The sequence below is a fragment of the Chaetodon trifascialis genome, chromosome 17, assembly GCF_039877785.1.
Source record: "Chaetodon trifascialis isolate fChaTrf1 chromosome 17, fChaTrf1.hap1, whole genome shotgun sequence".
Lineage (NCBI taxonomy): Eukaryota > Metazoa > Chordata > Actinopteri > Chaetodontiformes > Chaetodontidae > Chaetodon > Chaetodon trifascialis.
In genome coordinates, this window is record NC_092072.1 from 9,368,360 (window position 1) to 9,389,502 (window position 21,143).

General features: G+C 42.9%; 1 protein-coding gene and 1 long non-coding RNA gene across 2 annotated transcripts in view; both read right to left on the reverse strand.

The window, feature by feature from the left end:
- LOC139345627 (uncharacterized) overlaps nt 1–21,143 on the reverse strand; it is an 86,408-nt gene that overhangs the window by 56,980 nt on the left and 8,285 nt on the right. The gene's annotated exons all lie outside the window — the stretch shown is intronic.
- Nucleotides 1,752–20,942, reverse strand: dennd3a (DENN/MADD domain containing 3a). Its single transcript, XM_070984360.1, has 30 exons — nt 20,745–20,942; nt 17,637–17,725; nt 17,340–17,495; nt 17,102–17,237; nt 16,186–16,301; nt 15,960–16,087; nt 15,745–15,856; nt 15,483–15,602; nt 15,221–15,319; nt 15,007–15,126; nt 14,340–14,455; nt 14,095–14,250; nt 13,837–13,933; nt 13,556–13,659; nt 12,515–12,720; nt 12,279–12,438; nt 11,909–12,065; nt 11,597–11,819; nt 9,897–9,976; nt 9,260–9,439; nt 8,924–9,094; nt 7,910–8,039; nt 7,472–7,579; nt 5,283–5,380; nt 3,973–4,127; nt 3,758–3,824; nt 3,429–3,501; nt 3,155–3,273; nt 2,861–2,998; nt 1,752–2,769 (listed from the first exon to the last, which is right to left on the reverse strand). The coding sequence occupies exons 2-30, from the start codon at nt 17,715–17,717 to the stop codon at nt 2,575–2,577; spliced, it is 3,801 nt and encodes a 1,266-aa protein (XP_070840461.1). The 5' UTR covers nt 17,718–17,725; nt 20,745–20,942; the 3' UTR covers nt 1,752–2,574.

Consider the following 21,143-nt stretch of genomic DNA (forward strand, 5'->3'; position numbering starts at 1 on the left):
CTGACAGGCGACGAAACACCATGCCATTTTATTTTTTTTGTTCTTTTCTAACCAACCACAGAGTCACAAATAGACCTGGAAAACCGCTCTAGCTGCTTTTAGGAACTTTTATCTTTGCAGAATTGTACTGCAGAGCAATTGCGCCTCTGTTGACCGAAATAACTGTTTCAGCACTGCAGAGTTTTTCAAGTCAGGTTTTGAGTTCTAGCACAGCACCCCCCCCCCCCCCCTTTAAATACAGCTTTTGCTTCCTGTAAGTAAAAGTTTATGGATTAACGGAAACTAGTTAAGAGCTGCAGGAGACTCAGAAAACCACTTATCTTCCACAGCAGCCGAGGCATGAGTGGGCCTGCACGGTGAGAGATTAACAGCAGCTTATGGCTTTATGTAACACAACAATGTGCAACACACGGACACATGTATGAGCGATTTACGTGAATGCAACTACATACAAGTGCATATCCACACATGCATTACTCTTTAAAGGACTGGAAGAGGGTTTCAGAGGGGCTTTGAAGTAGACACACCTTGACTGACAGGTAGGTCAGAGGTCACTGACAGAGCAGCAGCCCTGCAGGGGCTCTGTGTTTTGCTAAGGACCGTCTGATCAGGGTGGAGACAGCCTGCTCTCACTTTATGTTGTGTCCTTCTATCAGTCCAACACCCTGCAGCCCAGGCAGAGGCGGCAGCAGTGAAATAACTCCTATGTTTGCTGTGGGGCTCAAATGCAGCTAAAACTTTTCCTCTAAAATAAAATATGAAGATTTGCTTCTTTAGCTTTTACTGAAAACTGATTATTTGGGGGTTTTGGACTGATAGTCAGAAGAAACAAGGACTTTACAGATGCCACATTGGTCAATTTTCACTATTTTCAAACATCTTATAGACAAAGCAGCAAATAATTTAGCCAAGAAAATAACTGGCAGATAAAGTCTAAAGAAAACTGCTCTATTATATTCATAATGTGTGTTTTGATTTGTCAAACTTAACTTCCACTAACTCTCAAACTCGCAAACTGGCTCCCACTTTAACATCTATTGGTATCAAACAGCACCACCTCCTGGTGAACTGTAGGAAGTGCAGAAACATGAGGATGGAGTTCAATTTTAACAATAAGACGCCTTAAACAATGGTAAGTACATAATAATAATAATGTTGCAATATATTATAAACATTATACGTGTGTATATGTATATATTTATATGCATGTTGTCCACAGGTTTGGAACCACTGTCAAAGAGAGTTCAAACTTGCTCTGGTTACAAATAAAGACTTTCTTTAAAAAGTGTGTATCTGCTTTGTTCACTGTTTGGTTAAATATTAGAAAATCTTGTTAACAGTCTTGGATATATTGTACAGTTTCATATGAAGTCTCAAAAATCAGTGAAGACAATTCTTACAAAAAAAACCCCCACACAAAATACATCATTTGAGTTGTTTGCATTGTCACCAGTCTAGTTTACATTAACAAAAGACAAGTTGAATATGTGTTTCTACTTGTTAAATCAACTGTTCAAGAGTTCCAGAAGGAGCTGTGAAGGACGGAAAAGGTGAAAACAAGAAAACTTCAGTCTGCCCTGTTTCACTTAGTTCATACAAATAACACTACTGCAAGAATAACTAGTTAGAAATCCTGAAAAAACGCACGGGCCGCAAACGTCTGCAGATTACAAACATATCTGAATATACATGAGCCCGGTCTTTTGACTTAGTCTGCGTATAAAAACATTTACTTTACTACTAAAAACCTTCCAGGGCAATAAATAGAGAAAGCTGTCTAACTATGAGGTAAATAAGATAAAGAAATGCAACAAGTGTGAAACTCTGAGGTTAGTCCTTATTCTGGGTGTTTTTATCAGAGTCCAGTTGTTGCAGGACTACAGTTGTTTCTCTTAAGGTGCTTTGAAACACATGTATGGCTGGATCACAGGTCTATCTTTGTATGGCATTTCCACTCATTCTCCACTGAAATTGTCCTTTAAAGCATAACTTCCACCAAAATGCACTTTTTCAGGGTTTTTCTCACAGCCACGGTGAAATCTCCGATCACAGGCGTTTGGTTTTCAGGGTAGTTTGACTCCTTCTAGCTGTAGAAAGTCACCTCAGCGAGGCTCACTCACACAACGTTCCCATCTAATACTAGTGTTCAAACTCGATATAGAACAGGGTGTAGCATTAAATAAGGTGTGACAATACTAAAAATGTATAAACCTTCAGTAAAGTGAAGCACTTTGGATTAAAAATACATCTCCCGTGAAGCTGCGCTCACTTTTCTTTAGTCAGCCTTCATTTGTCCTTCAAAAATAACATGTTAGTGCTGTTAGTATTTCTCACTAAGAATCATCACTTCATAGCAGGCGGGACAAGCTGCTCAGTTGGTGTCACTTTATGTAAACGTGTTGCTTCACATGACTGCCATGTGATCCCGTCACATCTCTGAGATGCAAAAGGCAAGTTGAGGTTTCCAGAAACAAAGATCTTCAATCCTTCAGTCACAGACTCTCAGCCTGGGGTCCTTTCTTTGTTCAAAGCACGATGGCATTAAGACAATAAGACTCCAGACAGTGATCCACTCTACTCCACCTTCCAGATAGCAATCTTTCCGTCTTGTTTGCCAGCTCCGCTGAGGACGTAGCGATCCTCAGCAGAGCAGAGCGCCGTCACTTTGTCGTTGTGGCCGTGGAGCTCCTTCAGGACTTGGTTACGTTCGGTGTCCAGGATGTAAATCTTCCCTTTGGTAGAACTGCGGCTGATACCGCCAACCCACACCTAAAAGAGAAAAAGAAGGTCACTGCCGGGATTATAATGCGTTTGCAGGTGGTTTACGTGTACATGTATTAGTTCTGTATATCATATTAACCTGGTTTTTAACTTTGATCATGCAGTAACAGCCGCTGCAGTCTTGTAGAGCCACACGGTGGATCGGTTTGTTAGTGTCCTTAAAGTGCCAAATACACACTTCTCCGGAGTCCACACAAACACTCCATAGCTCCTCCCTCTGACACACACACCAAAACACAAGGAGGAAAAAAGGGTCACACTCAAACACAACAAAACACACCAAGACACCAGACAGATTGTGTGTGTGTGAGTGTGTGTGTGTGTGTGTGTGTGTGTGTGTGTGTGTGTGTGTGTGTGTGTGTGTGTGTGGTACCTCAGGTAACAGCAGCATAGAGCTGAACGTAGCTGTGGCTCCTCTGTGCTGCTCTGGCAGATTCAGGCGATGTTTCACTGAGCCGTTCCTCCACACCTCCATTATACTGTCCCTGGAGCCTGGAGAGAAACACAGAGAGAGAGAGAGAGAGAGAGAGAGAGAGAGAGAGAGAGAGAGAGAGAGAGAGAGAGAGAGAGAGAGAGACATTATTCAACTTCCACCATCAGCTCTCAGGTTTCGGATTTTAATTCTCCAGCGAGAGTGCGAAACTTACAGCACCACAGTGTTCCGTTACAGCTGGAGACGGACTGCAGGCGGTCGCAGGAGAGGCGAAAGTGCCTCTTCGCCTGAGTAGTTCAACACAAAAATCACAATTATGAAAAATGATTCAGCAAATTCCGGTTTAAGATGCAGGAGGCGTTCTGACGAGTGTGTTCATATGAAAAACTTGAATCCTTGCATTAAACAAACCAGTTCTAACCCTGAAAACTATTAATTCAGGATTATTTTATGTCATTTGCAGCATTCATGTCAATAAATACCATACAAAAAAATACAGCTATCACCTGCAATAGTCTAACAAAGCGTTCGCTTCAAACTGACCTGTAGTGTCGGGACGTCCCACACCATGACGCTGCCCTCTGCACTGCAGGAGTACGCCACCTTCTGGCTGAAGAACAAAGTGAACCAATGAGATATTTGTTTAACCCAGGACTGATTTACACACACATTTGTTACAGAGACTGTGTGTGTGTGTGTGCGCGCGCGCGCGCGCGTGCGTGCGTGCGTGCGTGCGTGTGTGCGTGTGTGTGTGTTACCTGTATTTGTCTATGTCGAGTGCCAGTCCGGTGACCTCTGCCCTGTGTTCTGTCAGCTGTCTGTTACAGACCATGGCCACCATGCTGATGATGTAGATAACGGAGTCCTCAGAGCCCATCCAGACCTGGTCCTTATCAACTCCCAGCATGCAGTTCTGCAAACAAGACAGACCCCTTGAAATAATTCTAATTGCTACTCATTTGTACAGGGCTTCATGCAGTTGTCTATCCAGGTGAATTAAAAGCAGATCTGAATGGTTTTTTTTGCAATACCTAACTTCTCCACTAGGTGGTAACATTGTCTAATGAACTAAAACAGCTACAACACCACGATCTATTATCACTGTGTTTTTACATATTCAAATATAGATCTAAATAATACATATAATAATATACATTTCTAATTTAAAAAATAATGGATATAAACATTGAACTACGTAGATTTAAAATCATCCTTCATGCTTCATGTAACCACTGCAGAAGTGACAGCATGGTCTGTGTGTTTAATACATGACCTGGTAGTGAACCATGTGCAAATACTATGGTACTCTGTGTGTGTCTCTCTCACTCACACACCGGTTAACATATTTCATGTGACTGTGACCTGCATGCTTGGAGTGGAGGTCAGTGATTAGTGCAGTCTTACAAGGTATCGTAAAACTTTACACTTATCTTTCACCTCATTTACACTCTGCAGAGAGCTTTAAGGGACATCCACTTTATTTTGTAATGTAAGTTGATATTTGAACAGAGAATGTTTTGGTCTTAGTGGGAATTAAAACTATTCAAAACACACTGTACACTCCCCAGAACATGTGCTTGCAAGTCTCACGGTAATACTGACTGTGTTTGAAGCGAAGCAGCAGGAGCGAAAAGTAAAGCTAAGGAAAACAGTTTTATCTGTGTCTGATGTCAGAGGCATGTACAGTATGTGCTTTATCTGCTGATTCTACGCAGAGATGTGAAGCTGCCAAACATGTTTTCAATTTCTCACTGTGAGCAAAATAAGCATGCTGTTTTCCACCAGTCCTCAAATGCATCAGTGTCTCATGTCGCCTTAACTCAAGATGCTTGTATGAAAAAAATCCTTAATATACTTAATATCCGACTCTTAATTAATACACATTCCACATTGTGTCTGTCTGCTGTTTGGTGTTGAACAAGCACTTCTCATCAGAGCTACGCACACACGCTTCAGAAATTTCAATATCCAGCCAAGCTTGGAAACAGCTTTGTGTTATTGTGCATTTATTTGCACTTGTGTTTTGGCGTGTAGTTGAACTAGTGTGTGCAGAGTGTGTCTCCTTTACCAGTCTTGCATTCCCAACAAGACAGGTGTGTGTGAGGGACCAGCTGGAGGCATCAAACACCATCACCTTCCCACTGCCCACGGACACCCACAGCTGACCTGAAAAACACACACACACACACACACACACACACACACACACACACACACACACACACACACACACACACACACACACACACACATTTATCAGAGTATTTATCAGCTATTTCTCAATACCTTATCACAAGCTTGTGGCCTACAGCTGCCAGTGGTTTACTCTTTCGGGAGGCCAAGAAAAAATGTGATATATCAACCAACAGCTACATGTTCAAAACTATTTTTCTGCTGCCTGACTCCACCCAGGCTTCACCTAACGGTCAGATTTTCTCCAGCGTATGTGTTGCTATTTAAAAGCAGCGCCAGCAGTGGAAAAAAAGAGATTGACATCCTGTGTTTCAGGGACAGCTTGCAGCGGGACATAGAGGGAAAGGAGAGAGCTGGGGTGGAGCTGCATGTAAAAAGTGAGAGAAATGGAGGGAGAAGGGAGTGTGTGTGGAGGGGAGAGAAGGAGGAGTGAACTGGCCGTAAGCCAGTAATTCAATTCAGTGACCTATATTCAAACCAGAGAGGGAGAGCGAGCGCAGAGAGGCAGGGAGGGAGGATCTGAATAGACAGATTTGTTCTTTTCACCAACAGAAATCCCAAAGAGCTGAACAGTGCCTGAAAATGTGGGCATCGCTGAGTATGAGTGCGTTCGTGCTGGGGGTCAGCCTGCCACCAGCCGGGCCTGTAAGTGGCCCCAGATGGTGGGTCCACTGAAGGCTGCAGCTTTATAGCTCTTTGAAGCTGCCCGCTCTCAGTCTTCCTGCCTCACAATAAACTCAAAGGTTAAACAAGAGTAAACAACTCTTTCGTTTTAATGTGATGACTGGGCTTTCCTGATGGGTGACAGACCAAGAGAAGAAAGCACATCAAGTGTCTGAGTAACGCTTTGAGCTACCATAAACAGCTCCTTGGTGTATGTTTTTCCACAAAGATGCTCCCTCATTCGGTGTTTTTGTGATGTGGGGGAGAGCAACACAATATCATTCCAACACCTCCCATAGGGATCCAAATGTGTCGTAATGTGGTGACTGTGGAGGCCAAAACATATGATCCTTTCATTGTCATTCTCATTAAACTGTTCAGGAAGGTGGCGCCCAGTGGCCTTGGGGTCAAGGCTCTGACTTTAAACAGCAGTGTGTCTGCTTCATGTCCGGCCAGGGACATTTTCTAACTGTTAACTACCAATTCTGACATTAAAAGGCAAAATAAAAACCTTTCGGTGACCCCTCGTGGCTTAAGTGGAAGTTCAGCATTCAAATGTTTCTTCATTTATTTATTCATGTGTTACTTTACTCACACCACAGCAAAAACTATTATTTGTAAAATATTTTATATGGAAAGGAGCAAACTGGTTTCACATGCTTTGAGCATTTTATTTTGAAAAGCTTTTACTTCCATATTAAATGAACTTTGTTTTCCTACATTATTTTGCATTTCCATAATGCAAAGCTCAGCTACTTTTACCACAATTACATTATAGGTGAGGTTTTTTTTTTTTGCTTTTACTTCCTCATGGAGGTTCTGCAAAGCTCAGGGCCTTAAAATTACACTTTGACATAATTGAACTTCCTGTATTCATCACAGTTTTGCTCAGAGAAGGACAACATCACGTCATTTTTTACTGCCTTGATTCAGACTGGATTATCTGCCTTATTCTGTGCTTTCACATGATTTCACAGCTCTAATGGAAACACTTTATGTATATTTATGACAATTTAGCCTTGAGGAAAGGCTGCTCGTCATAAACATTTCTAAACCTCTGGTTGACTTCCTTCTCCTCCTTCAGTTTTCCTCTAAAGTTGACCAGAGGAGGAAGTGTTGTAGAGAACTTCATGTGCAGCTTTCTGACAGTCGGTCTCATTTAAGTTGGAGTGAAACATAGTGAGAGAGTCAGAGGAAGAGAGGTGATGACAAAGCAAAGGTCATGTGTGTGTATCTGTCATTCAGTGACCGTGTGTTGGTGTCACAGTTGAAACTTGGGATTGTGAAGCTGCTCTGAGAGGGAAACCTGACACCCCATCACAGGGGTGATATGAACACTGACGGGATTTCGTGGTTACGAGACTTGCTAAGGAGCAATACAGTATGTGTGTGTGCTTGTACCTGGTGTGTATAGAAGTACATCTACAGCCTGAGGGGCAGCGAGTTCCAGTGAGGGGTTAATTTTGTGCTTAAGCGTCTCTGCGGTCGTCTTGGGAACCATCATGGGCACTATAAACACAGAAACCATTGTTAAAGAGAACTAACTAACCTTTAACAGGTGGTAAATGCATAAACGTGCACTGAAATCCCCAAAACAGCAATAACGCAATCTCTGATGAGTCACTATGTGGGGAACACGTAAAGTTTCCGGATGATCTCAGACTAATCTTAACTGAGGGTCTGCATTAATGCAAATTAGAACAGAAACCACTCATTAATCCCCGCAGCCTACATCAACTGTGCATCACAGGTGGGTTTATTTGTGCTCCAGCTGCTAAAGGTTAAGCAAACAGGACCAAATCTTAAACAATAATCATTATCGTTACATCATCACTCTACCTTCCATCTTCATGCGGTCGTAGTGAGCCAGCTTCGAAGCAGCGTAGATGGCTTTACTGCTCTGAAGGCTGCCCACTACTGCGTCCATTAACAGGGCATTGGTCAGCGCCTGCTGCATGTACTGGGGGTCCTGGAGACAAAGATCCAGTAACAGTTACATTTAAACTCAACATGCAGCACTTTGCAAAAACTCATGTCGAGAAAAAGGATTTTGGGGGTGAATACTGGCACAGATTAAGGCTGCAACGAATGATTTTTTTCTATTTTTGATTAATGTGCCGATTGTTTTCACAATTAATTGTTTAGTTCAACAAAAAAGGAAAAGAAAAACGCTCATTACAATTTCCAATAGCCCACAGTGATGTCTTCAAATTGGTTCTTTTGTTCAAACAACAGTCCAAAAGCCAAAGACCCTTCGTTTTCTCAAAAATGACAAAGAAAAGCAACAAATCCTGACATTTAAAAACTTGAAACCAGCAAATATTTGACATTTTTCTTTGCTAAATTACACTAATTATTATTATTATTATTTGGATAGACTCATTGATTGGTTGTTGCAGCTCTAGCACAGATTGAATTCTAAGCGTGAACAGGCTTTGAAGAGAGCTACTACAGACAAGCTTCAGACAAGCTGGATGTGCATTCAGAACGCACTGGAGCACAAAAGAGTGAAATGAGAGCAACACAGAGAGAAAGAAGTGAAGCGAGAGAGACGGAGAGGTTACAGTTACATCAGCTGGTTTCACAAAGGAAACCTTCTGTCTTTGTTTAAGTGTGTGTATTCATATTCATGAACGCCTCATGGAATTTCAACCACACCCACAAAGTTCACTGAAGTCCACAATAACTGCTGCGCGCGCACACACACACACACACACACACGGTGTAAGTAATAAAGAGACACGATAACTCATCAAATCACCTCATGCATATATTCCTGTCTTTTCTCCCACACACATATACCCTCATATTGGCGCACACACACACCCACACACACTTCGGTTACAGCCTCACCTTGTGTTGGTCAGCCATGTTGCGCCCGGCCCACATCTCTTTGACCATCAGGTTCCACAGCTCAGTCTCAGTTTTCAAATTGGCTTCGAACGCCTCTTTTCGGCCCCGGACACGCAGCTTCAGGCTGGAGATTCGCAGGAGCAGGAAGGGAGCCGAGGACACCTTCAGCTCCTACAGGGAAAGATGGGACCTAAATCAATATGCAGGATCAATACTTAAACTGGTGACGGCATACGGCCGAATGTGTTAAGCTTCTAGTCCAGATGAAAGCACTTTCTTGAAATGTTCTTCTTTAATCTCATTTCAAAAGATCTTTCGTCCTTCCTTTGGTCTCACCTCTATATCTCGGTACTGCGCCACCTCCACGTATCCCGGTCGTCCGTCGGTCAGCAAGAAGAGCCGTCGCTGAGTCATGGCGATCTTCCCCACGCCGCGGCTCGTCTTGACAGACGAGGACAGTTTGAAGACGCATTCGCTGGGCTCAATGTGCTCCAAGACAGACGCTGGCAAGCACACCTGAAAATCACATAAAACCAGGCAGCTGTTTCAATAGATATGGGTCTAGATATGGGTCAGCTCAGCTAGGGTTAGGTGTATTGTTTGGGTTGCACTTCCTCCACCAACCTTATTAAGACCCTTTCTGAACAAGACTTTCTACATTTAGTAGTCTGATCAAACACACAGGTCTGCTCTTCTGTGATCTGAATACGCTCCCAGCCAAATTTGGTACAGTATGATGTTAAACAGATGTTTTCAGACTCAGTATTTCACCCATATAACCCCATGTCAGCTGCGGAGAACCATCACACTGTACGATCACAACACATTCTTCCTTATGTGCAACACTAACTCTGTTTCCTCACGCTGTTTGTATAAGCTTTGAATTTCAATTCTGACCAGCTGCCAAAATAATTTCGTATATTCAAGATCTGGGCCTTTAAGTTGTATGTTAGAACAAAACAAACATGCAGACCTCCTGTGCCTCGGCCTCTGTCTCCTTCCAGATGGTGTAGAAGACTCTGAACAAGTCTGGACCAACCTGCTTCTGATGACCTGCAACAAAATGAACACACACTGTCACAATGAGGACAATTTGTGGGCATCCTGATGACTTGTTAAACCAAGTTTTAAAAAACTATATCTTTATTTTCATTTACCCAGAAATGATTGAATGAACTCTCTATAGAAGTGCGCAGCTTCATACACCAGCCTCTCTCTCTCTGGCACCTGGCAGCTTCTTCTCACTCCCAACAGTCTAATCTGCCTGCATACACTACAGTTTGTGTACTCCCCCACACCCACACAACAACCCACACAGGCCCCAGCCTCTGTTGATAGCCAATGAGCAATAGTTAATAGTTCATTTTGGGATTTGGGATTTATAAAAAATGCAGCATTGGTACTTTGTGGATAACAGTATAAATGTAATATAGTATATTTAATTATGTAATAGCAGTAGTAGAAGTAGTGGTAGCAGTTGTAGGTGAAGAAAATCAAGAATGGTTAGTCCCCATGTCACTGAACGACTTCTTGTACGAAAATAAAAGTCAAATAACAGAAGCAAGAGGCACTCAAAATTCACTTTCATTATGTCTTCAACTAACCACAGGACAATGACTTCCTATTGCCCAAAATTTCCAGAATTTACCTCCATCTACCTTAAAAAAACCTTCCAGCATAAAAGGATTTTGGATGTTGGGTTTTTGGAGCTGATAATTCTAGTTTTGATTGATTGAAATCAGGCGTCTAACACTCTGATCAGTCTGTATCTCTTTCACCAGTGTAGCTCAGAAGAGGAAGGGAAAACTCGATATGATCATCACACCACACAGGATGTAAGTGCCCTGTCTCCAATAACATAACGTGGAGGCAAAGATAAGCCCTCACTCTAACCGTTCTTCCTGAAGAAAGATCACCAACATGCAATTTTGGCTAAAACCACAGCTTTCTAAAAAGCGCCTTTGCTTGCCCTCTCCCAACTCCCTTCCTCTCCAAGCTCTTATCTTAAATTAAAAACAAATATCCCTCCTTCCTCTGTCCACAGTTTTTTTATGACTCAAATATCATTTCCTCGCCTTCCAGTTTACTCTGAATCTGACATTGCAGGAATGTTGTCAGGTCACTGCAGTTCTCACACAGGCTGGCACTGCTCACTACTGGCTGCTTGTGATGTTTACCTTGGCGTTCAAGCCTGCACAGAGTGGAAGGATCATCTAAAATGTAAATTAATCTAATGCCAGTAGTGAAAGAATGGCCACAGAAGGGATTAATAGTAAGCTATGTAGCTATTTTCATCATGGTATGCAACTTAGAAGTTAGCCATTAGCCATTAGCTAAAGGCCAGTAAATGACCACTGGAGTGCTGGTTACACCTACAACATCAAACAGCCCTGCAAGACAAACTCTCCTTCAAGAAGGGGTGAGGTAATGATTAACCTGAAGAATGAATGTTTGCCAGGAAAAAGGGAGGTGGAGGAGTATAGCTGGATATTTTCTCTGCACTGTTTGCGTGTGTATACTGAAGCAGTTGAGCTTGTGTGAAAAGTTCCAGCCTGTTTGATGGGAAAAGGCCTGAGCTGCTCTCACAACTCTGCATTTACAACACACAATCCAGATTTCACTGTATGAACACACACGTATATGCATGTATATGCAGTATGCGACGCCACTTACCCACTGTTAGAGCGTCAAACAGTCTGTGTATGGTTCCTTGGTCTTTTACGATGCCGGACTCCTGGATGCATTTCACAAACTCCTCCAGCTGCATGTATTTTTTCGGCAGCTGGAAGCGCTTCACCGTACCTTCCTCGTGCCCGTTGTCGTGGCGCGCCTGCTCCCGCTCCTGGTCCCTCTTGAGCCGGCTGATGAGCCGTTTCAGCTCTGGCCGTCTGTCTGCCTGTGGAGAGATTTTGTCAGTTATCATTACAGTGTTAATCAATACGGTTATTACAGTTGCTTTTGCCAGATGATATCTGAAGTGCTGACCTGTAACCGTTCAGCCTCTGGTAGAGACTCAACTAGTGACTTAACCATCTGAGAGGGGAAGATATCTGAGTCAGTCTTATAAAGACTCTGGAAGTCCTCCAATGCATCCAGACGCCTGTTGGACACTGTGTTTACCAAACCACGCAGGTAGTGGAACCTAGAGAGGCAGACACATGGACAGGGTTGAGTCATTTAGTCATCTAGAAGTCAGTGGGTCAATTACAGTTCAGTCACTTACAAATCTTTTTTGGAATTTCCCCTCGCGGGACTAATAAAGGACTATTGAATTGAACTCATGTGATAAACAACAAAATTATGAAACCACCTTCCTTGTACATAACTCTCAATCAGTTCCTTCCCTTCACAGTACCTGGCCAACAGAGAAGACTCATCAGGTGGTGTAGCGTTAATAGCCTTCCCCAGGGAAGCAACCATGTCAGAGTAATAGTTCTGGACGTAATGGTAGGCCAGTGGAGGGGGGAACTCTGGGAGGCGGAAAACCTTCACTGCTTTCTGAGGGGACTTCAATCCTGGAAGGTGACAATGGAAATTAGACACATTTCAACTCTTAATTGGTTTCAATGCTTTTCCTCCACCAGCGCTCACCAATATCAGGAGTCATCTTCCTGAGGGAGGCTGGTCTGTTGGAGATGATGCCAGTCATAGTGTCATTGGTGGATTGATCCAGGTTAGGCAGACTGGCTCCCAGCCGCTTGCTCAGTCTGTCATTTGGGCTGGTGTAGCTTCTGTAGCCACCCCTGGACAGTTCAGACATGAGAGGCCGTCGAGGGAACTCTGTCATCGCATGATTCCTGGAAGCAGATGCTGAGGTTGAGTTCGTGTTTATGAGGGAAAGGCATCAGATACAGTAGTTTTAAGAGGGGGATTATGATCTTTGCCAGTATTTTCATGATTAAATACAGACGATCTCATGTGTGTTTATGGGAGACATACTGTGTAATAAACCCAGATGATTCCTATTTACAGCCATGGGGACGTCACTCATTCCAGTTATTGATGACATCAATGTTTTTATCACTGGGAGGTTTGATAAACACCTTCACCTTCCCTTCTTTCTCCTACACTGTGTGCATTTCTCACTCTCTCATCACCTACAGTCAGAAATGTATAAAAACTGAATGAAAACAGTTTTTCCGGGCTGTAACTAATGCTTATTTTCATTATCCATAAATCTGCCACTACCCGTTCATCATTTTCTTCAAATTGCTTGTTTTGTGCAGCAGTTTGAAACCAAAACATATCATATAAGTCAAAGAAAAGCAGCAAGGTCTCACATTTGAAGAGCTTGAATCAGCAAAAGTGTAGACTTTTTGCTGACAAAGCAGAAATTAATTTCCTGCTGATCAATTGTTTTAGCTCTTTCGGATTTGGCCAGGATAACAATGAACTGGGGCAGGCCTGGGATCAGTGGCAGGCTAAGGGTCGGGTTATGCTAGAAAAGAACTAAATGTATAACTAATAGCCACTCTTGATGGCAGGGTGAAAAGCCAGTGTTCACACTACAGTTGACAGAAATAGTTGTGTAATGGATGAAAAAGGAAGTTACAGAAGTTGCAGAAGAGTTGGGCTCCTTGATCTCCCCCACTGTTGCCTGGTTACCTCTGTGCCTCAGTTATGACATCATACCTGTGCGCGTGGTTACGCGTGTTGTGCTCCATGCAGCTGAAGGTGTCCCGTTTCCTGTTCAGCCTGTCTCGCAGGAACGAGTGGAAGATATGAGTGTCTAATACCTGGGGACAACAACAAAGGGAGACATGCAGCACAGATTGTCAGAGAGTCATGTATGCATGTGTGTGGATGTTTCTGTTCCAGAAAAGTTGTGACACAGTGTAAAACAAACAAAAACAGAATGCAATCATTTGCAAATTTTTTTGGAATCCCAGTTGTATGTTAATGTGTGACTGCACCTTCTTGTAAAAGGACTGGTCTGCTGGCTCTCTGGTCCTCAGAAACTCCTCACTGTTAAAAACTCTGTGTTCATGGTTAAGGAAGTCCTGGACGCCTCTGACAGAGTGATGAAAAATGACAGATGACAGACAAACCATACAGACACACAGAGAGAAAAGGTTTTATTCAGACTCAGATTTGTCTCATAAATCTTTCTGTAAACTCCTTCTTTTCCAGAATCACAGAGCTGTGAGCAGGACACACACACAGACTCTTACCTGAAGATGTTGACCACTAGTTCCAGCATGATGTTCTGTATCTGCGTGTTGAGGCGGGTCTGCCAGTCTCTGCGTTGGCCTCGCAGGGCGTTAGCATCGGTGCCCACTCCGAGGTGACACAGCTCCAAGTCATAGTGGAGCTGGAGACACTCTGCCCTGCACACACAGACGCAGAGCATTTCACCCATCATTTAAACTGTGTTACTGTTTGCGTGTGTGTGTGCGCGCACGTGTGTGTGTGTTACCTTGATATAAAGCTCTCAGCTGCAGCCAGAGGGATAGCTGCTAAGTCAACAGTTTCAGACCACGATGACTGAATGATGCCATCATCAATGTTCACCAGGATTAGTTCTTCTGTCTCCTGTATACAAACAAATAAACACACACAATGTAGGTACAATGGGTACAATTCATTACCACATAGTCTGACTGTGCCCTGCTGTGTTCGACAAACAGACAGCTACTGTTGAATCTGTGAACTGAGCTTCTGTAAGACACCAAATAAAGATGAATGCAGTGGAGAATAAAGAGTTATTGTTACACACTGTATGTGAGCATGTCAATCAAGACAGTGACAAAAAGGCTGGTCATTTGAATTACACACACTGGCAGTCTGAACAGTACCTGCAGTCTTGGAAATGACCACGACACTACACTACTGGTTCTGACTATAACGTAAAACAAGCATTACAGTCCAATAAACAACACAAGACTCAGCCATAATCATAACACGTCCCCCCTCATGTAGGGAAGAATAACAATCTGGATATCAACTTGTTCCAAGATGGCTCCCATCATCTCGGGCAAGAAAGGTCAGATTTGCCGAAAGCAAGAAAGTCAAGACTTTAATCCACAATGTTGATGAGAAACAAATCTACAGCTTGAACAGTGACAGTGAATTGTTGTACTCACTGCAGCAACCTCCTCAAAATGACTGATGTGACAGCCCATCAGGAAGGCTGTGGGAGCCATGAGAAAGTCCAGCATTCCTCGAGACAAGACGGGAACATAGGGCTGCTGCCAGGACAAAGGCTGGAAGAGATGAACAGACAAGCAGGAGAAAGGCGAATCAGGGAATGCTGCATGAAGTAACGTCAAATAAAACGAATGCTCTTCGTGCACTGACCTGCAGGTACAGCAGCAAACTCTCTGCAACCAGTGTGAGTCTGGCCCAGTCAGCAGAGAAGAACACCAGCCTCTGCTCCTGAAGGAGGCAGGACAGCACCTAGAGAGAGGAGGGCCTCGTAGGATTAGCCCAGGAACACAGGAAGTCTTTCTCATTTTTAGGATTTAGGATGAACTTCAAGGCATGCTTTCCATTAGTTCCACCCAGAAATCACTTTATGACCTCTTCCTGTGTTTAGATGCCAGTCTGTGTGCTGCTTTACCTGAAGCAGTGCTGCATGACTAAAACAGAGGAACGGCAGATGCAGGTCAATGTCGATAACAGGGCTGTCCTGGTCCTCCCTTGATGGAAGAACCACTTGGAGGGGACGGAGGCTGAAGCACTAACAAACAGAAACAAACATATTACTGTGAAGATCTAGGAATCAAAACTGGTCACACAGGGAGTCAAATACAGATAGAGTGAGGGTGAGAGCAAAACTAAGATATCGCAACTAAGATGAGAGAGAGAAAGTGTTTTCTGACCACATGTAGTCGTCCAGGAGGTGGTAAAGGGACCAGGGACAGCTTGGCTGAAAACTCCTTGATCGTTTCCTCAAAGTCACTTTGTCTTGCAGGCCGCAACTGGACCAGAAGACTGAGAAGATGGAGTCCGGGGTGGGAGATACAGAGATGTGGTTTAACATGAATCATCTCAACCAAGTTCAGGTGAGCTCTGTGTATTGAATAGACATAATTACCATGACAAGCAGTCTCTCAGAGCGTTGTAATAGGGGAACTTGGAGATGACACACACAGCAAAGGGCGTATAGAGACGGGATTTTGAACTCCACCTGTGGCCATTCTGGACAGCACCTTCCTGGCAGGACTAACGGGGTAGACAGCCAATGAGCAACAACCATCTGCAACCATTGGATTCGACGTGTCTCCTTCTGTTTGTGTGACAGTGTGTGTGCGTGTTTGTACCTGTACAGCCCTGTAGTACTGCACAACAACTCCGTGGGTTCGGTTCCCAAAAAGGTCAGTGAAAACCAGGAAATGATAACTGTCTTCCTTCTGCTCATTGGCTACCTGAAGACCACCTAGCCAATGGGGAAAAAATGAAGTCTCAAGATGTGCCACCATGCTGAGCTGAGCTGCAATCCACGTTCACATCATACAGGAATCACATTCACATCAACATCCAAGGCGCAATAACCACAGGGAACCTGAGATTTCTGTACAAGCTCTGACACATCTGACTCTGAACTAAGAGAGAAATGCCAGGACATGTCTCACATTAGCCATCATTCAAAGTAATTCAAGCCAAATTTAATGCATATGGTGCTATATTAACAATGCACAGTATTAAAATCATACTGGAGTTCTTACCATCTCTATCTCTACCATCCAGCATTACAAACCTTGTAGTGTTTAAACAGGTTTTGCAGTGTTGTTTTCGTGGAATTTGAACATTTCTAATGTAATTTACATTGTGGACTTCTAGCAAGACAGCGATACATGACAGTGGCTATTGAGCCAGCATAGCAAGATAACAACTGAAGATTATGATGTGGGACTTTAGTCGTTCTGCTACCAGAGTGCCAAGACTGTGATCCATGTTGGTACTCATTAGGGATGTTCCTAACTAATTTCCTCGACATTTAAATGGAAGTTTCCACTGACTCTAGTCTAAAAGTAAGGGAAAACTCAGAAAACAGAAAAACTGGGCACACTGTCTCAAAAAATACTGCATGTAAGATCATGAGAGAAACCGTAGCACCATAGTGCAGCAACATCGGTTACATGCTGATATGATCTAACTATACATACAAATACAGAACGAACAGATGTGTCTTATTTAATTCAAAACAAAGTTTGCCACAGAGGAAATATACTATACCAGGGAAACAGAGCTGCGGCAAGGCGATGAGGTCCAGGTCCTTTGGAACGCTGATGTCCTCTGTTGCAGAGGACGCTTCTGTACGATTGGTTGTTTCTCCATTTGGCAACACCTCTGGAGCACGATCTCGCCTCTTCTGCAAACAAACGGAAAATGCGTGCTAAATGAAGCCCAATCCGTTAACAACAGGTAAAGAGAGACCGGTCACAAAACAGAAAGGAAATCGTTCCGTGTTTACCTTCTTGATGAAGCTCCTCCTCCTCTGAACACGACTGAAAGCTGGACCAATCGACTGGCTGGAGTTGGTCTCCTTGGAAACAAAGGGCGGAACGTGGACCTGCAGTACCTCGGCTTCCAGCAGGGGGAGGTCGTTTGACTTACTCTGCTGATGAAGCTACGAAACAGTTTGGAAATATTCAAGGCTGTAAGTTTGGCAACCGAAAAGTCATTCAGGATTCAGTGATTCAGATATCTCAGGGTCAAATACAACTGAAATACCATTAATTTCTGTCTTTGTGTATGTGCGTATATATACCTGGTATAGGTCTCGCAGCTTATCACTGGGAGCTCCGACCACCACACATGCCTCCAGCAGTCCAGACGGGAGCTCTGCCATCACACACACTGCAAGAAACACACACACGCAGAAAACACATTTAGATGAGATGAAATCATTATATGAATCTGTCACCTGTCAGTAAGTTTTCATAACCATTTGTATTGATTTACCTGTGTCTACAATACAGTATATCTAGTTATACAATGTAGATGTTGCAAATCTATGAAGTAAATTTGAGTTCCTTGTTTATTCAGGTATTTAATTCACTTGATGATCCAAAAACAGACAATATATCAGGATACACATGAATAAAATTACACATACTGCGAGAAGATTTTACATATATCACCAATGCTTAGTATAATTACAGAGAGCCACTGGTGAAATCAGGCAACACTGATGACAACAATAGCAGAAGGAGCTGCGGTGATGATTCAGAGATCTCATATTTTGACCATGAATCAGGAAAGATTCCCAAACCAGATGTTGACCTCATTTAGGTTAGAGTTTACCAAACGGCAAAACTAGAGTTGGGCAAGCTGATTTCTAAAATATAGCATGAGCTAAAGAAAAACCAGCACAACGTTGGGCCTCATGAAAGCATTACACACAACATGTACACACCCACACACACAGACAAATCTCTTTTTCCGCAACTTCCTCCAGATGTGAGCCAACACACACGCTGTACACACTTATGAGGGCACACAAAGATCTAACTAATTAGTTTGAAAAACAACTGTAATGATTAATCAATTATCAAAATATTTGGCAATTAATTTTCCTTCAATCAACATAATGATTTAGAAACCAATCAGTATATATATAAGTATACATTTATACCCTTCAAATCAAATCAATCAGCCTATCTATCTCTCCGGGTCAGGCAGATCCAATAATAAACATCTGACTTGCATTAGTTGCACCTACAGGCTCTCTGTTAAATGGTCCTCTTTTTCTCAACCTTCCTCTTTCATGTCTTTTTGCTCTCCTCCTGTCTTTTCTCCGCGCTTCTTTCATCTCACCTCCCTGCTTTCCCCCCTTTTATCTACTTTTCACCTCTTCCATCCCATACTTGTTTGCTATTTTTGTCCTCTTCTGTGTTTTGCCATTTTCTCTTCTTTCTTCACCTTCACCACTCGATCGCTCTCTTTCTTTCTTTCTCTCAGCCTTTAGGTCATTCCGGCCTCTGACTAACTACCCTGCTGTGTCACGGAAACACACTCACAAGCTTAAGTAATTTATTCCCTGACAAACCCCTAATTTTGGAAACCCCATGTGTGTTGGGGTGTGTGTTTGCACTTCTCATAAACTCAACCAATGTCCAGCATCACAGTAGTCTCATAGCCATCTGACAGAAATGAAGTGGCAGGTTGGTCTCTTGCACACTCTCACACAAAAACACACACACACACTTAATAAAATGCAGCTTTCATGTGAAACTGAGACAGACAGAAGGAGAAAAACAACAAGAGTCCATGTACGAGTCCATTTTACGAGCCTTTCTGAATAAAATCAATGCTTGTACTTAGAGCTGCACTGATTAATCGATTTGTTGTCAACTATTAAATTAATTGCACACTATTTTCATTATTGGTTTTAGTAATTTTTTTTTTACAAAAAAGGGAAAAATTTACTGATTCCAGTGTCTTAACAGTGATTACTTTCTGGTTTCTTGAATCCTCTATGGCAGTAAACTGAATATTTTTGGGTTGTGGACAAAACAAGGTGTTTTAGGACGTCATCTTGGGCTTTGGGAAACACCGATGGACGTTTTTCACAATTCTCATACATTTTATAGACCAATCATCCAATTAATTAATCAAGAAAACAACTGAGAGACCAATCAGCAATGAAAATAATCATCAGCTGTATCCCTACTTGTGCTTCGTTTATTCATCCCACATGGATTACAAAGATTTCACCAGAAAAACAGCACCGAGTGGAATAACTCCACCATCAACATACCTCATGGTAATAGAGTTAAGGCTGCTGTTCTGCTTAAGTTCAGCTATGGGGAGGCAGCCTGCATGCAGACATCCTTTAACAAACAAGTTTGTCTTCATATATGTCAGACGAGAAGCAGCTCTGACGTAGCCCCCAACAATTTCAATAAGCAGCCGCTGGCAAGCAGGTGCTTTACAGAACTGAAAAGATGTCTCAAAGAAGAAGGCTGTGTCCGAAATGGAAGTGGTTAAGAGAAGTTACACACTTACACAGTAATGAAAGTCATTTTGGGACTCTGAATATGTGATTTATGTGCCGCAGGATAGTTCTTCCAGTGTCCATCTTTTCTAAATTTAGAAATGGAGCTTTGAGTTGAAAACTGGCACAGTTCCTTGGACAGTAAATGGGTCAATGACTTTGCTGACCCATTATTTTTGTGTGCAGTTTCTGCTGTGTGCAAACGAGACTTCCACGTTTTCAAACTTCGGAGTGGAAACAGGGTTTGCACAGTTTCACTGGGAATGGAGCAGCCTCTGATTTTGCACGTTTGCAGGTGTTTACTGAGCTGCTCTGGGACACAGGAAGAGGGTCCACTCTTAAAATGGGTGACATGCCCCCTTTAATGGGCACCAGCCAGCATTTACTAGGTTTTGGCAGGTTTGTGGGAAAACTAGAGCAAATCATTCAGGACATAAAACAGACAAAATGAAGAAATGCAAGCACTAAGGAATGAAAGTGGCCTATTTTATCAAGACACCACTGTATGTAACACATGTAAAATCACTGTTGCTTTGGCGGGCGGGTGGAAAAGTACTAAAAATGAGCAACATGTGGTTATGTGCCCAAACACGTCAATCATATTCATCATGTGTAACTCAAGCCCAGATAAACTGGAACAGAAAACGGGATCATTTTCACCAAATAATACAGCTGTTTCGACTCGTTTCTGGCCAGTCTGGGTGTTAAAAGTAGAGTCAGTAAAACACGCTGGCTGTCACCGACATTAACGTTAACAAGATTTTCTGACCCACTACTAGAATTAACCTTAAAGTTAGTTAGTTATAGGACATGAGGCTGACTAGTTGAGACCAGTCGAGCCAGATTCTTGACTCAGCAGGACTAAAATCAAACACTGACCTTAAATTATTCGATCATCTCCGCTGGCGGACGGTTAATTTACACCGACGAGAGGTTAGCTAGCTCCAGCTCGCTAACTGTTAAACAGTGTAAACGCTGGAGGAGTGATTTGAATGCGGTCTCTAACTTTTACAGTAAACTGTGATTCAACGGTTTCAGATACACACACACACATACATACATACACACTCACACACACACTCTCTGGTTTACCGCTGGTCTGTCAAACTCAGCGAAGCGCCACGTTCAGCTGGAGTTCCGGTCTACCGCATTTCAAAATAAAAGTCTTTTCCTTTGACAGTTTAGTGGGCTTCGTAATGAGTACTATGGCGCCATCTCCTGTGACCTTCGTGTACTGCTAAAGGTAAACACCAATGAAGATACCATACCACTGAACAA